A 15,483-nucleotide genomic window follows, 5' to 3' on the forward strand; every position below is an offset into this window, starting at 1 on the left:
AACTCATGGTAATGGACTGCATGCTCATGCAGCCTTACTGATTTCAGCCTCTCATCTGTACTCTGGACAATATTGACTGAGTGGGCAGAGGTCATACACACTGCTTCCAGAGGAAGACTATCACACACACACACACACACACACACACACACACACACACACACACACACACACACACACACACACACACACACACACACACACACACACACACACACACACACACACACAAGCGAGGCTAATTCTAGTTACTAACCTCCATTCCAACTGATCGCCATGCTCTCAGTGTGTAGTTTGAAGTCAGCCTTGAAGGGACATCAATCAAATGTCTGCTGGATAGTCTCAGTGCTCCTGTGGTGAGTACAAGCTCCTTGTGTTTATATATATATATATATATATATATATATATATATATATATATATATATATAGTATATACTGCATGGCCGGATTAAGGTGGTTGGGGGCCCCAAGGCTACAGGTTGCTGTGGGCCCCCTCGAAAGGCAAATTATGTGACAACATTACATAGACAGTGTCATAATTCCAAGATGCGAATTAAGAATCATTTTGAAATGCTACCCCCTTTGGCCGATTCGGGGGCACCCTGGGAGGTGGGGGGCCCCTAGGCTGCAGCCGAATCTAGCCTGTACGTTAATCTGGCCCTGATGAGCTGGGTAGAGTGTCTACATTTGTCACGCTTCATTTTTCACAGCACGGTCTGCCATTACATATTTCACAAGGATTCCAATATTTCTGCTCAATCTATTGATACCTTCACTTTTCTTATCTTAATTTTTTTTTGTTAAGCAGTACGCTGACACTGAAAGCAGTGGCATACACATATCACATATTTACTATACATGCAAGTAGATACTGTACGTCTCTATGTCCTCCATCCGTTGGTCATCTATCTCCCATCTGATCTTCCTTCTTCATATGGCCCTCAGCGGTGCGGTTGCTGTGGGCTGTGATGAAGTGAGGCGACGCGAGGGCCGTGCGGTGGGGGGCTCTGGGCTTCCCGAGAGCCCGGTGGACTGCACTCTGGCTGAGTGGTCCACGTGGAGCCGCTGTGACCCCTGCCACAGGAAGAGGGTAAATGGACTGTAAACGCACTTACTACTACAGAACCTACAGTAGCCTACCTACACTCCCTAAAGCTTTGTTCCGCTGACATTTCCTAGACTCTATGGTCAGGATTGAACAGCAATAGCAAGAAAAAAGAACTACATGTATTCGCACTTACTACAGAACCTAAAGTGCTTACCACACTCTCTACAGCTTTGTTCTGCGGACATTTCCCAGAATCTATGTTCAAGATTGAACAATGATAAGAGCAAAAAAGAAAAAAGAACTACGCATATACACACTTACTACAGCATCTAGTGCTTACCACACTATACAGCTTTGTTCAGCTGAAATTCCCAGCATTTTTCTGACAATAGATAAGATCTTTCTGCTTTTATCAATCTGTCACCTGCAACAACAGTGGCACACTCTCCACTCTCCTCCTACTGCTGTATTGTACTAGCCTATCTATGGAGAGAATGTTTACAAGATCTAAATTGAAGAAAGACCAATTCTGAGCCCCCTAAGGCTTATATAGAATGTATTTCATGCTAGTTCTCGTAAATACTAATAACTCCTCTTCTCTCAATATAGCTGTCGGTAGCCCCTTAATGCGCGCCGTACCTCCTGTGGCACGCTGTAATAGGCATTGAAAGTTAATTACTATAGTACTACACTACTATGACAGTGCACGGGGCCTTTAGTAATACATTACGACTTGGTCATTGCCATTCTGGTAACAGCTAATTTGTAATGCCGTGTCTTAAGTAGTTTTAAGCAACAATTATTTACTTCTATTATGTCCTTGTTTCCCTCTAGTATCGGCATGCCAAGCTTCTCCAGCCATCCCAGTTTGGCGGAGAGCCCTGTAATGTCGTGGGTCGGGATGAGGAGTCGTGCGTCCCTCCAGCCCGCTTCAAGTGTGCCAGCGGCCCCCGATGCGAGGGGTTTGTGTGCGCCATCACAGGTCTCTGCAAGCTTTCACACACAAACACACAAAGTTAGAAAGTAGCAAAGAGGAGGCAAACACAAGCAGGGGTGTCGCTCAGGGGGGTAAGGTGTGACTGAGTAACCAGGGCCTCTTGGCCCACACAGTGTCTGTTTTATGTAGATACAGTATATTGCCGGGGAGTCCATTGGAGCTTATTGTACATAGAGCCCACAATTTGCTGCTGCCCCTTGCCCTTGCGCACCATACCTGTGTCGAAAACTGTATATTGCAGCTGGAAAGTAACAGAAGAAGTCACACACACACACACACACACACACACACACACACACACACACACACACACACACACACACACACACACACACACACACACGTTACAAGTTTCATATTCAAGTTTTAACTTAGACTTAATACACTATTGTATTACAATGGTATTACCTCATGGATGCTCCCTCTTGTGATGTTGTCTGTTGGCACAGGTGTGCCAATCAGGCTTGTACGAAATTCCGAATTGAAAGAATTTCAATTCAAAGTAATGCCATAATACGAACACTAGGTGGTGGTGTTCTATGTACTTTCAATGGGTGGTGTAGAATGAATTCAAGGTAATGACACCACCTAGTGTTCGTATTATGGCATTACTTTGAATTGAAATTCATTCAATTCGGAATTTCGTACATCCTGGTGCCAATGTAGGAATAGCGTCACATTTCACATACAATTCGACAAACACTTGAATGATACAAGTATGATTTAGACTAGAATCTTGAAAAAGGAAAACTTTATTGTGTGTAGACTGTTACGTCATGAAATATAAAAAGCAATAGCATATTGACATTTTGACTGCATGATCATTTCCAAATCCCAGTCAGATCTCACGCACATCCAATTCCTTTCAGCCCCATGCAGGGTCAAAGCATAAAGTTCATGTAGGGCGAGGAAGAACAGCACACCGATGAGCTCCCTTCTTTAATCCATCTTTATTTTCGCGACATTTTGGGCCACAGACTGGGGAAGGATGGATTAAAAAAGTGAGCTCTTCCTCAGTCTGAGGAAAGATGGATTAAAAAAGTGAGCTCATCAGTGTGCGGTCGGTTCTTCCTTGGCCTACACCATAATTTTACCTATTCCTTCAAAATCATGCTGTCTCCTGTGGTCTGCAGGTCGGTGTGTGCTGGAGGGCCTGCGCTGCAATGGGGATGATGACTGTGGGGATGGCTCGGATGAAAAAGGCTGCAAGAAGGTGTTCCGGGCCTGCCGTGAGGAGACTGAGGAATACTGGGGCATTGAAAACCTTGCTAAAGGGTGTGTGTGTGTGTGTCTAATTGTGTCTATTTGTGTGTGTGTGTGTGTGTGTGTGTGTGTGTGTGTGTGTGTGTGTGTGTGTGTGTGTGTGTGTGTGTGTGTGTGTGTGTGTGTGTGTGTGTGTGTGTGTGTGTGTGTGTGTGTGTGTGTGTGTGTTTGTACGCGCGTATGTGTCTGTGTCTGTGTGTGCCTAGGTGTTCCTATGTGTGTGAGTGTGCGTGACCCTCCTTGTAAATATGTTATTTCTGTCCAGACTCAATGTCCTCAACAGCAATTTGGAAGGCCTGGTGCTTGACAACCGTTACTATGCTGGAGGATGTGTGCCCCATTTCATACAGGATGTGCGCTTTAGGAAGCCGTATAACCTACAGCAATACACCATGCAGGTACCAGACACACACACTAAAACATGAGGGAGTGAGGCCTTTGACACACACCACATAAAAATGTAATTACATTTTAGTAAGTATTTTTATTAACAATGTACATCCATGATACAGAACAGTATAGGCCTACCTCTCTGCAATCTATCGATACTGCTGCATCCAGCTCTTGATGACAAGGAAGCGTTTTTGTATTGTGTCTACAGTCATACTGTTATATGCTAGCTGACATACTTGAGGATGTGAAAATTGAGTGCATATTTCTTTTTCTCAGCAGCAATTAGTCTACTTTGTTTTTGTATGGAGCTGATACTGCCTGTCAAATCTCTTCCAGACGAAAGGCTCATATGACTTCAACATGGAGTCTTACGAGTCGTACTCAGATTATATGAAGAACACCTCTGTCGGAAGTTTCTCCCACACCCAGGTGTCGTTTAGCTTTAAGATCCCCACAGTGTTCGAGATTGGCTTCAACTACGATGAGGCTAAGTACAAAAATACGGTGAAGAAGATTCGTCGCCTCTCATCCACGGTGAGAAGAACGAGAGAGAGAATGTTAAGGGTCTCTCCAAAACAATGTTTTGTTTCTTTTCAGCAGTTTTCAAAGTAGTTGCTTGTTTTAACAAAGTTAACACTTAGTCTTGTCTTAAAAACACTTAACTTATTTGCCTTGAGAATAATATGCAGTGCTCACTATAAAATCATGTTAATTGGCTGCGCTTTGCTCCTTGTGGCCTCTAGGTTGGTAAGCTCCTACTATAATGTGAATGTTATCCATGACTATTTTAAACCAGCACAACATAAGAAAGAGTTTGAATGCAAATGTTTTCTGGCTTGTGGCTATATGGCCAGGTGCCAGCAGGAGGGCAATAAAAAATGATCTGGTTATCTGCTTTTGTCTTGCAGTCAAAAAGTTTCCTGCGCGCACACTCCCAGGTTGAGCTGGCCCGCTATGCCCTCAAGGCAGACGACCTGATGCTGCACCCAGACTTTGCAGCGCGACTTAGGGCGCTGCCACTGGAGTACACCTACGGGGAGTACCGTCAGATCTACAGTGACTTCGGGACGCACTACATCACAGAGGCAACACTTGGTGGAGAGTACGAGTTGACGATTGTCATGGACAAGCAGAAGCTGCAGACCTCAGGTAAGGCCACATCAAAAGGGTGAATCAGAGGGTGCTGTGGCATACTGCGATAACCTACTGTACTATGAATGGCATGCATGCCCGTGCAGGGACCAGGCTTGTACGAAATTCCGAATGGAAAGAATTTCAATTCAAAATAATGCCATAATACGAACACTAGGTGGAGCCATTACCTTGAATTTCTTTGAATATCATCATAGCCTTTCTACCTATAGCCGTTCCACATGCTATTCGCCCCATTATACAAAATTTGGCAGCAGTTCAATGGATTTGCATTAGGGGCGCTGTTCAGACAGAGCAGATTGGGGTTCCCCTATTGGGCTGGGGCTAATCACCCACAATAAGTCCTCGCTAGCAGCTGAAACCTGAACATATTACGGTCGTCTCTGACTGCAAATAAAACATTAAAATTAAAAACACAGTAACCTAGGAGTTATATACATCTAGTTTCTTACAGCTTCGACATTTGTGAGTCAGTCTTCACTAGCTTCTAGCTAAGGAAATGACGACATCCGATTGGTGAATGGGGAACTAAACCGGATGCTAACGTCGGCGAAAAGTAGCCTAGCCACAGGCTAACTGACAAACGTGAGGCCAACAACTCAGCCGATCGTGATGTACGCCATAAATAGACCAATCGACCTCATATTTAGACACTACAATGTTGATTTCTGCCTTCGATTTTCATCAGTTAAGAAATCTAGCGTCGGATTAACACATTCTTAAGGTAGTAAAGCGAGTTGCCGCCATGTTTGTTTTCCAGAATCACCCGGGTAGAGAGCTCACGTGCAGCATTCTGGGTAATTGAGTTTCACGTTATTCATGCACAAAATGCGTGTTTTTAAAAAAATGCAGTGAGTTTAAAAAATCAAACCAACTGCCATTTGGAAGGGCAATTTACACTTCCTTTAGGAAAAATAAAATGAAAACCGGTGACCTTCCATATCCGACACATCAGTTGCGTCTATTGTGGAGCTTCATAGGACCCCCATTCATTCTGACGGCTCTCCTCTGCTTGAACATCCGGAAGAAGCTGTCAGTTTGGTCTCTCCTCTATAAATCCTCTCTGGTATAATCTACACCACCCATTGGAAGTACATAAAACACCACCACCTAATATTACGGCATGACTTTGAATTGAAATTCTTTCCATTAGGAATTTTGTACAAACCTGGCAGGGACCCGGGTCCGAATCCGACCTGGGTCAAACCTGTACCCCATCTCTCTCTCCCGCATACTTCCTCTTACTAACTACTATCTACAAAATGTTAGTCAGAAGAAAATGCCATATTGTGTTTCCTGGCTTGATATGAGCATAATTTTAGGTGTGGATGGTGCTCAGGGGGCATGCCATTTTTAAAACATTATTTTTTGGGGCTTTACAAGCCTTTATTGTTTTTCCTCTGACAGGACAGTGAAGTAGAGACAGAAAAATGAGTTGGGAGAGAGAGATGGGGAAGGGCCGGCAAAGGACCCGAGCCGGGAATTGAACCCGGGTCAGCTGCGTAGTAGATGAGTGCCCTACCATATTAACCACGGTAGGGCCGGGGCATGCCACTTATTTAATGAACCTTATATCATGCAAAAACACCTAATGCGGTCACTTTGTCTGAGTAAAAAACCTACACCTTTGCTGGATCAACAAATGAGATTCTCTCTCGCCTTGCAGACTACTCACTTGAGGATGCAAAGCGCTGTGTGGAGGCTGGATTTAAAATCGGAGGCAATATCAAGGGGGTGTACGTCACTCTCGGACTCTCAGGAGGTTCCTGCAAAGGCTTGCTGGATGAAATAGGAAGTAAGCCATCCCTGTTTCATTTGGCCTTTTCTATAATTGACATGTACTGTATCACTAATATTAAATATACAGCAGCTCTGCTCTAAATGTAAGCCTTCTCCAAGACTCCAAGACCAAAGTATGACCAAATATTTCATTGCATTCACTAAAGGAGACCCTTCTCTCTTATTCTGTCTATCTATCTTTTACTCCCTCTCTCTCTCTCTCTCTCTCTCTCTCTCTCTCTCTCTCTCTCTCTTTCTCTCTCTCTCTCTCCATTAAACATTCAGCGGACAAAGGCAAGGACTCTTTTGTGGAGGACGTTCTGGTGGTGGTGAAAGGAGGGGACAGTGAGTCCATTGCCCAGTTGTCCACTAAGAAACTCCCCACTGCAGAGATGATGCAACTGTGGGGAGATGCCGTTCACTACAACCCCGACTTCATCCAGACTAAGGTGTGAGTTTGCTGTTTGTTCTACCGCTCATCTGATATTCTGATCAGATTATTTTCGAACTCCTCCTAACCATAGCGCTAACATACCCCTAATAAGTGCATACATTGGTACTTTCTTTCTTACTGGTTTTATGTACATTATTGTGTCATTTGGAAAGTGAATCATTAGCACTGCTGAGGCCATACACATTGAATCATATGCATCATATTGTGCTGTAGCCTACTTGTTAAATTGATAAGGTATCATACGGCAAAGAGTATAAAAGTGTTTGACATATGTTACAGTTTGAGGATTCCGGTGTGTGGGTATGTGCGTGTGTGTGTGTGTATGCGTATGTGTCTATTCGTATGTGTGTGTATCTGTCTGTCTGTCTGTCTGTCTGTCTGTCTGTTAGATCTTGCCACTGTATGAGCTGGTGAGCTCTAGGGATTTTGCCAATAGCCAGGCCCTGAAGAAGAACCTGCGTAGGGCTCTGGCCGAGTTCCTGGAGGAGACCAGCTCCTGCCGCTGTGCCCCCTGCAAGAACAACGGCATAGCTGTTCTGAAAGGTAAGAACATTATGAATCCCCCACATTGGGTAAACTACAGCCTAGTTTATATCTTAGATGTTGCTTTTTCATGACAAACTATAAACGAATATGTCTTATTAGCAGAACACTTGTTAGGAAACAATTTCTAAATAAAAATAAAATTAAAGTACAAGAGAGTCCTTGTGCACAAGCCCTCAGCAATGCAGGTGCAGGTGTGAGGCAGGAGGAGGTGAATCAATAAACACAAAAGTCAAGAGACACCGCACACTGCTTACTTTTCTTAACTTTATTTCTTGGAGCTCCAAGAAATAAAGTTAAGAAAAGTAAGCAGTGTGCGGTGTCTCTTGAAAAATAAAATTAATTTGAATGGTTGTCCAATCATCTTACACACACTGCTATTGCACATACAACTCTAACCCTCATCTGTAACTCTAAGTTGTTTTGCATTTACCATACATTCATTCATATACATACACAGTAAAAACTGCTGTGTTAATGCAACACTGACAGGGTCGATTTAACATCTTCTAGAGTTTATTTGGTCCCAAAGCACTCTCTAAGTGTTGAATTAACATTGCATTTCTTACTGTGTACATGAATGCTTTAATGCCCATGAGCATTGACTTAAGTTTGGTTTCTTTCTCTCCAAGGCACAAGATGTGAGTGTGTGTGTCCCTCAGGAGTGAGTGGAGTCAGCTGTGAAATCACTCAAAGATCAAGTAAGTGTGCAGTCACAAGAAGTTGTTTTTGGTGTGTGATACCTTGCTCTCTGGGGGAGTGAATGGGTGAAATTGGCCAGTGTGTGTGTCGTGTAAGTACAAACACATTTATGGATCTACAATCAGAGGTGTCAAAAATAAAAGAAAATGTGTGGTGTTAGTACAACATTAGCACATGATATTACATAGCTGTTACACCATTTACTCCATTGTACCTAATGAGGTGCATACACTGATGTTAATGAAAAACACTCAAAATCTAACAGGAACCCACCACAAATTTGATCCAACCAGCGCAGAGCTGATCACAAGACATGTACACAGGTCTACTGGTCATTAATCAAATAAGCTAACTATCTTGGAAGGAAATTGTGTTTATTTTCTCTGTACACTTCTGAATGATATGGTAAGACAAAGACACAGACGCATATCGTAGCAGGGCATTAACCGGAATCTATTTTGCATTCTGTGTGAGCAATATTTTAATTTATATGCAGTTTTGGGAGTAAAACACTGCATGTGTGTATAATGTGTGTAAACAAGTTCAAATTACTTTTTTTTTTAAACTGTAAATGTCATCATTTCAGACATGGGGGTTGATGGGAACTGGAGCTGCTGGTCAGGCTGGTCGTCGTGCAGTGGTCGGAGTCAGCGGAGGACACGCCAGTGCAACAACCCAGCCCCTGCCAACGGAGGAGTGCCCTGCCAAGGAAGTCAGGAGGACACCGCAGACTGCATTTGACAGCTGACAAACATTCATAAAGTTGCTATGAACTTTTGTTTTAATTGAGTTGTTGTTGCTGTACGGTAAAGATGTTTTTTAAGAACACATTATGTGTGTGTTGTAAGAATGAGTATTGATTTTACTGTTTTTGACTGATCTATCCAACATATTTGAGAAAATAAAAGAATATATTGACAAGGCATGTTGTCTACGGAATTTTTAATCCATGTGTCGTATTGATCAACAAAACGGCTTTTCTTGCATGTGGTGCACCCGACCCCTGACTCATTTGATAAAGTATTTTATTTGATAAGCTGACTGGTTCTTTCCATTATTTAACATCGCTCATGCAGTCTATGGAACAAACAACAAACACATGACATGTTGATAATTAATTACAATACAATACAAAAGGTAGACAGAAGATAGAGAAGTCTGTGAAGATCTGGCAAGCCTCTTAGGATCTGAATCTGGTGCAATGCAACAAAATATCTGTGTGAACTGGTCCAAGGTCGGTATGCTTGGGATTTTGCTCCTGTGGTTTGCTTCATCCTCAGCAGGCTCTGGTTTGTGTGGGGCTCCCGAGACATGGTGCTCCCCCTGCTGCTGGCTGGGGGTTACTGCAGGTGCGTGTCCGGCTCTTCCTTCCTGACTGACAGGAGGACCAGCTGCCCCAGCAACTCCAGGAGCCATCAGTAGGACCTGAAACAGTAAACATTGTGATTTCAACAGTTAATCAATATCTGCCTATCCCCACAAGGTAGTCATCTCAAGCACATCATCTAACTTCATATTGATGCATGGACCTGCACCTAAGTCACTCTTGACAAGAATGTCAGCTTCCAATCATTGTGGCTAGCAAATAGAATATTAGCTAACAATTATCTGTTCTTTTTTTATCAGTGAAAACGTTAAAACTTGTCAAAATCCTCTCCTGTCAGTGACCTTGTTGTCTGCTGGCCTCCTCACAGGCTAGCCCTTTGTAGCCGGCCTTGCAGACACAGGTGCAGGAGGTGCCCGTGAGTGCAGGGATGCCGTTGTTCCTGCAGGGGGCGCAGCGGCAGGCGTTGAACTGCTGCATGTACTCCTCCCAGGCCCTCTTGAGGAGCGGGAGCCTCGTGCGGGCCTGCTCTGCTGAAGTGCTGAAGCGCACCATCTCATACACCGGGATGGTCTGTGGTATAAGGGGAACAATACACATCACAATACAATGTGACGAGGACCCAATTCTGGGCCCCCTCTCTCCCTTGGCCCAGGACAGCTGTGGTGTGTTATGTACATACACACACATGCACACGTGAACAGACGCATGCACGCACGCACGCACACACGCACGCAGGCACGTACGCACGCACACACACACACACACGCGCAGGCACGCACACACACACACACACACACACACACACACACACACACACACACACACACACACACACACACACACACACACACACACACACACACACACCAGACCAGACCTATTAGAAGTGGGGTGCATGCATCCTTCACAGAGAAATTGGGTTCAATTGTCCTGGTGTGCCCTCTGAGACTACGAGACTACACATGCATACACAGGGCCACAGAGCGCTTTGACCGGGCTCAGGGCAATGTCATCTCAAACTCCCGCCGCCAGGACACATGATCCCTTTGTTATATGTTATTTGTTATATGTTATATGTTATATGTTATATGTTATATGTTATATGTTATGATACACTTGTAGAGAGTTACTTGTGCACAATCCCTGGTGCTGAACAAAAAGATTACGTATTTTTTGAAAAAAGGTTTGCACACTTCTTTGGATTTTTTCTTCTTTAAGTTATTTTTTCTTCTTTAAAGAACCTTTTTTTCAAAAAATATGTTATGATACAGCCATGATATTCCATTATATGTTTAATTTTTAAAAATGTCTCACCTCGACATCAATGAGATCGGGGCTGTATCTGAGCGATTTGCCCCATGTCCTGAATGCTTCTGCATTTCTATTCGTCTCCACCGCTGCCATGCCGGAACGAGACCCCCCTTTTACCCGTGTGATCACCTCTCTGATCAAATCACTGTGGGCCTCACTGCCTACAGACAAAAACAAAGTAAATCAGCGCACCCTGGGACTTGCCCTTAGTTTCATTGACATTGGTTTGCTCAGGTAGAATCCTGCACAGAGAGTTTTGAGAGTGATGACAGAGACCGTTTGTAGTCAGCATCTAGGCCAATTGCATACAGTAGGATTTTACGTTAATGACTGAGTAAAAGCAAGTCCATTTTTAAATCATCATCCTTTTTGAACTTCATAGAGCCTACACAGCAAGGAAGATATTGTCTCTCAATACGGAAGGGCCAGACATCAGTACAGTTGAAATGAGTGGTTTAGCAGGATAGTGTCAGTGTACAGTAATCAACAATATGCGTGCATATATTAAGCCAATATCACAAGAATAAACTAACAATAGGCATATAAATGGAGCTGAAAGAAATACTCTGGATTACAGTTCTAGTTGCTCTTCCTAAGAGAAGTGATAAATTCTGTAGATACAGTGAATCCGTTTTAAAAGTGCCAGTGGCATCTCTGCAAACAAAGACCCATGACATTGACCCATGACATTGCAGTAGGGTTGCAGGAAGTTGCATCAAGAATAGTGGAAGACGGTCTCCTTACCAGAGCTCCGACCGACAACCTTCCCACAGACGTTAACTTCCGATAGAGTGGCGCCGATATTCAAATTCTTAAACTCAACACCGAAGGACAGGGACAACGATGCTCCAAAGCACTGTTCGACCTGTTTACCAGATGCCTCTAAAAGAGAAAATAAGATGATCGAATATTAGTCTATAAAATGGTCAATCAATCTTAAGGGATTAGTTACATATTTTGTAAAAACATATATTCCATATTGCAATGTATAGAGAAATGCAGAAGATCTTCAATCCAGCAAGTGTGCTGACCAGCTCTCCTCATGGCCTCCTTGTCCACAATGGCCACGTGCTCCACTGTTCCTCCCATGGAGCCGTGCGTGACATGGTGGGTGCCGTACTTGTTGAGGAAGTGTGAATAGGAGCCGAAGTCGTACTCCTCAGGCAGGTCCATGAGGGACTGCAGCATCTCCTCTTCCAACACCAAGTCCCTGCTCCTCATCTTAAACTGGGCCGTCTGCACGCTGGACACAAACCTCACCACGCCCACCTCCTACACACCAGAAGATGATAAATGGATTCAATTTACTTGAAATTCATCATTTGCATTAATACTAAGTGCGGTTTTACACTAGTTGCAGCATTGCAGAAGCAGTCCATGAAATATTGAAAATCATATACCTTTAATTTCGACATGTTACCATAATGTTGCTAAACTTATTTTACCTGGCTGGAATATTCTGATATGTCTCTGAAGGATTGAGATGCCCTGCCCCCTGAAAGGCTGAGATTTGCAGTGGTGAGATACTTGGAGACTCCTACAGAGAACCCCCATTTATGACTTTTTAATCTTCCTTCATTTTTCAGAAAGCTTGTGACATCCTCATAGTACTCCGAGGAGCCTTGTGTTCTGGCTTGGGCCTGAAAAAATAACAACAACAATAAATTGACATGGTTCATGGTTCAGATAAGATCATTATGATTGAAGGCCACATTTTAAAGTTATGCAACCAATCATGTACGTACCAAGAAACGGTATGAAAGGAAGTTGTATGGTCTCCTGTAGTATTTCTCGTCATCATTATAATACAGATTCTCACAAAAGGCATCGTATGTGAGTTGCCGCCACTCTCCGTTGTAGACATATTCACAGGTCCCACCATAGTATGCAGGGTCCAAGACAGGCAGGGCAAACTCACCAGTTAACGCGTTGTAGCTGGACAAAAACAATTCTGATCAGTCATGATGGATTTTCTGTGTGTGTGTGTGTGTGTGTGTGTGTGTGTGTGTGTGTGTGTGTGTGTGTGTGTGTGTGTGTGTGTGTGTGTGTGTGTGTGTGTGTGTGTGTGTGTGTGTGTGTGTTTGTGTGTGGGTGTGTGTGTGTGTGTGTGTGTGTGTGTGTGTGTGTGTGAGAGAGAGAGAGAGAGAGAGAGAGAGAGAGAGAGAGAGAGAGAGAGAGAGAGAGAGAGAGAGAGAGAGAGAGAGAGAGAGAGTGTGTGTGTGTGTGTGTGTGTGTGTGTGTGTGTGTGTGTGTGTGTGTGTGTGTGTGTGTGTGTGTGTGTGTGTGTGTGTGTGTGTGTGTGTGTGTGTGTGTGTCCATTGCTAAAGGCATATCATGTCTTACCCTTGTGCAGCTGGTTGAGATCCTGGGATGGGCTCCAGGCCAGCACACTTGTCATCCCTCACATCTACCTCCTCACACCCGTGCTCGTCTGCTCCATCCTGGCAGTCGTTCTCTCCATTACACCTCAGATGCTGGCTTATACACCGCCCTTAACAACCCATACATGTCACTCAATTACCGCTGTAGGGACAGAACTCATTGCCATAATACAGTCAGCACTGTGCACCTTAAGTTACAGCCCTGTTATACGTAACTAGAGATGCACAGGATCCCAGATCCGGTTCCGGATCCGGCAGGATAATAGGGTTTTTCACAGAATCACTGCATAAGCAGTGGATCCGGTATACGGCAGTTACCTAAAAATCAGGATCTGGTGCATCTCTAGCCTAGGTTTTTCAGTCAGTCTTTCACAACCCCAATTGCTGCATGGAGTGAAAGAACGTTGGAAGCGGCCAGTGTGGCATTAAGCCAATGAGTCTAAAAAATAGTTTGAGCCAACATAATAAAAAAGAGCCCACGTGTGCGCGTAGGCTATGTGTTTCAACCCTTTCATAGGATCCGGTATCCGGTTCCGGATCCAACAGAATCTTAAGCAGTGGATCCGGTATCCGGCAGGATCCTAATAATCCGGATCCGATGCATCTCTAATTATAACTCAGTTGTTAAAAACAGCTTTGTTACTGCAGAATGACATGACAGTGATGCCACTGTGTCATGTCGTAGTAGAGTGGTAGTAATTTGTTCGTTAGTGTGTATTGAAGCTTTCCACAGACAGACAACAGTGTGCAAGAGGTTAAAAGCAAGCATTTCGGGTGGACAGAGACTAGAGAGGACAACATGGAATAGGGAGATAAAGGGGCTTGTGTAAAGTCATGTAGTCATCTAATGGCAGCACTGACCTGCCAATGTCTTTATGAATATGTTTAGTTTCACTGCACATTGGAGTCTGGTCAAATGAAATTTCAATCTTCTGATGCTAGCACTTGTTACATACAGTACACATAGGTCTTTGACAATAAAGTATACTTTGACTTTTAATTTGACTAATTCTCTAGTGGTAGCACTAACCTCTCTCCTTGCAGGAAAACGCCTCTCCACACTGGTTGACTTGTGGGCATGCTACAACTGGTGGTGGACAGTCCTTCTCATCCCACTGGCTGTCCAGGCACTCTGCCCCACCAAACTGGGATGGCTGCTCCAGAGCCCGGAATCGGAACTGGAGGTACACACGCAAAGAACTCATGTTCACTTATGTTCACTCATGTTCACTCATGTGCTCATGTTCAAAGTAGAACCAAAGATTCTCTTGGAACAACCTACTACACCTTAGTACTCAGTAGAATTCAATAGAATAGGAATGCAATGGAATCTCAACCCGCCGGCGGGGTTTGAAAGGAGTAGAATTCAGGCTCGAAGGTTCTATTCATGCAGCATGATGTTCTATGTGTCATCAGTGGATATAACATTTGTGACAATGTGGCATGAGCAGTAGGAGTAGCCTAATTGTAACACTGTCATCGTTTCTCAAATGGTGATAGGAACACACGTCTCCCAATAAAGAAATATTTTTTTGTTAGCTTTAGCCAAGCAAATACCAATTAAGTTTGGAGGCTTACCGTTTTCTTTTTACATGCATTGCAGGAGGTCCAAGATGACCATTCGCTTAACCTGCAGTCAATCGGTGCTGGTCGGTTCACACTTCTGGCTTTTCTCTGTATCCTATTGGTAGTCCTTTGAACAGATAACACTTCATCACTTTCTACGAATAATTGTTAGTAATGCGAATATTCTTAACAATTAATATTCCAAGCACAGTAGGTGTATACCTATCATTATCTGCTCCATTTGTGAAGCAATGCTGAAACTTAACTAAAAAGAAACAAAAGAAAATCGTCTGTATTTTCATTTCAATGAATCTATAGCCAGAATTTGTTTGGCCGTATGTTCCAAGCAGTATTGGTCATTGGTTTGAAATGACATCCATGAGTGACCATACATTATCAGGCTGAGTTAATGATTCATAAAAAGGTAAACATGCGCACTGTTCATTTGTTGCAGATGAATCAATTAATTGCAATGCTCTCTATCTCTCTCTCTCTCTCTCTCTCTCTCTCTCTCTCTCTCTCGCACACACACACACACACACGCACACACACACACACACACACA

General features: G+C 43.7%; 2 protein-coding genes across 3 annotated transcripts; one reads left to right on the top strand and one right to left on the bottom strand.

The window, feature by feature from the left end:
* The first annotated feature begins 167 nt into the window (after positions 1-167).
* On the top strand, positions 168-9,256 carry c8b (complement component 8, beta polypeptide). Its single transcript, XM_063219373.1, has 12 exons — positions 168-356; positions 948-1,092; positions 1,885-2,032; positions 3,181-3,322; positions 3,576-3,708; positions 4,040-4,237; positions 4,612-4,852; positions 6,522-6,650; positions 6,920-7,083; positions 7,478-7,631; positions 8,264-8,332; positions 8,920-9,256. The coding sequence occupies exons 1-12, from the start codon at positions 277-279 to the stop codon at positions 9,072-9,074; spliced, it is 1,758 nt and encodes a 585-aa protein (XP_063075443.1). The 5' UTR covers positions 168-276; the 3' UTR covers positions 9,075-9,256.
* Positions 9,257-9,258: 2 nt separating this feature from the next.
* On the bottom strand, positions 9,259-15,365 carry c8a (complement component 8, alpha polypeptide). Of its 2 annotated transcripts, none has more exons than XM_063219371.1 (11): positions 15,141-15,365; positions 14,931-15,045; positions 14,383-14,530; positions 13,315-13,462; positions 12,717-12,906; positions 12,417-12,611; positions 12,003-12,243; positions 11,716-11,853; positions 10,975-11,132; positions 10,002-10,230; positions 9,259-9,758 (listed from the first exon to the last, which is right to left on the bottom strand). In XM_063219371.1, exons 1-11 carry the CDS (start codon positions 15,218-15,220, stop codon positions 9,610-9,612), a joined length of 1,791 nt encoding a protein of 596 aa, XP_063075441.1. In that variant the 5' UTR covers positions 15,221-15,365; the 3' UTR covers positions 9,259-9,609. The 2 variants fall into 2 exon arrangements, with proteins under 2 accessions (XP_063075441.1, XP_063075442.1); XM_063219372.1 differs by having other exon boundaries at positions 14,931-15,061; positions 15,141-15,247.
* Positions 15,366-15,483: the final 118 nt, after the last annotated feature.

Source organism: Engraulis encrasicolus, chromosome 16, assembly GCF_034702125.1.
Source record: "Engraulis encrasicolus isolate BLACKSEA-1 chromosome 16, IST_EnEncr_1.0, whole genome shotgun sequence".
NCBI classification, from domain to species: Eukaryota; Metazoa; Chordata; class Actinopteri; order Clupeiformes; family Engraulidae; genus Engraulis; species Engraulis encrasicolus.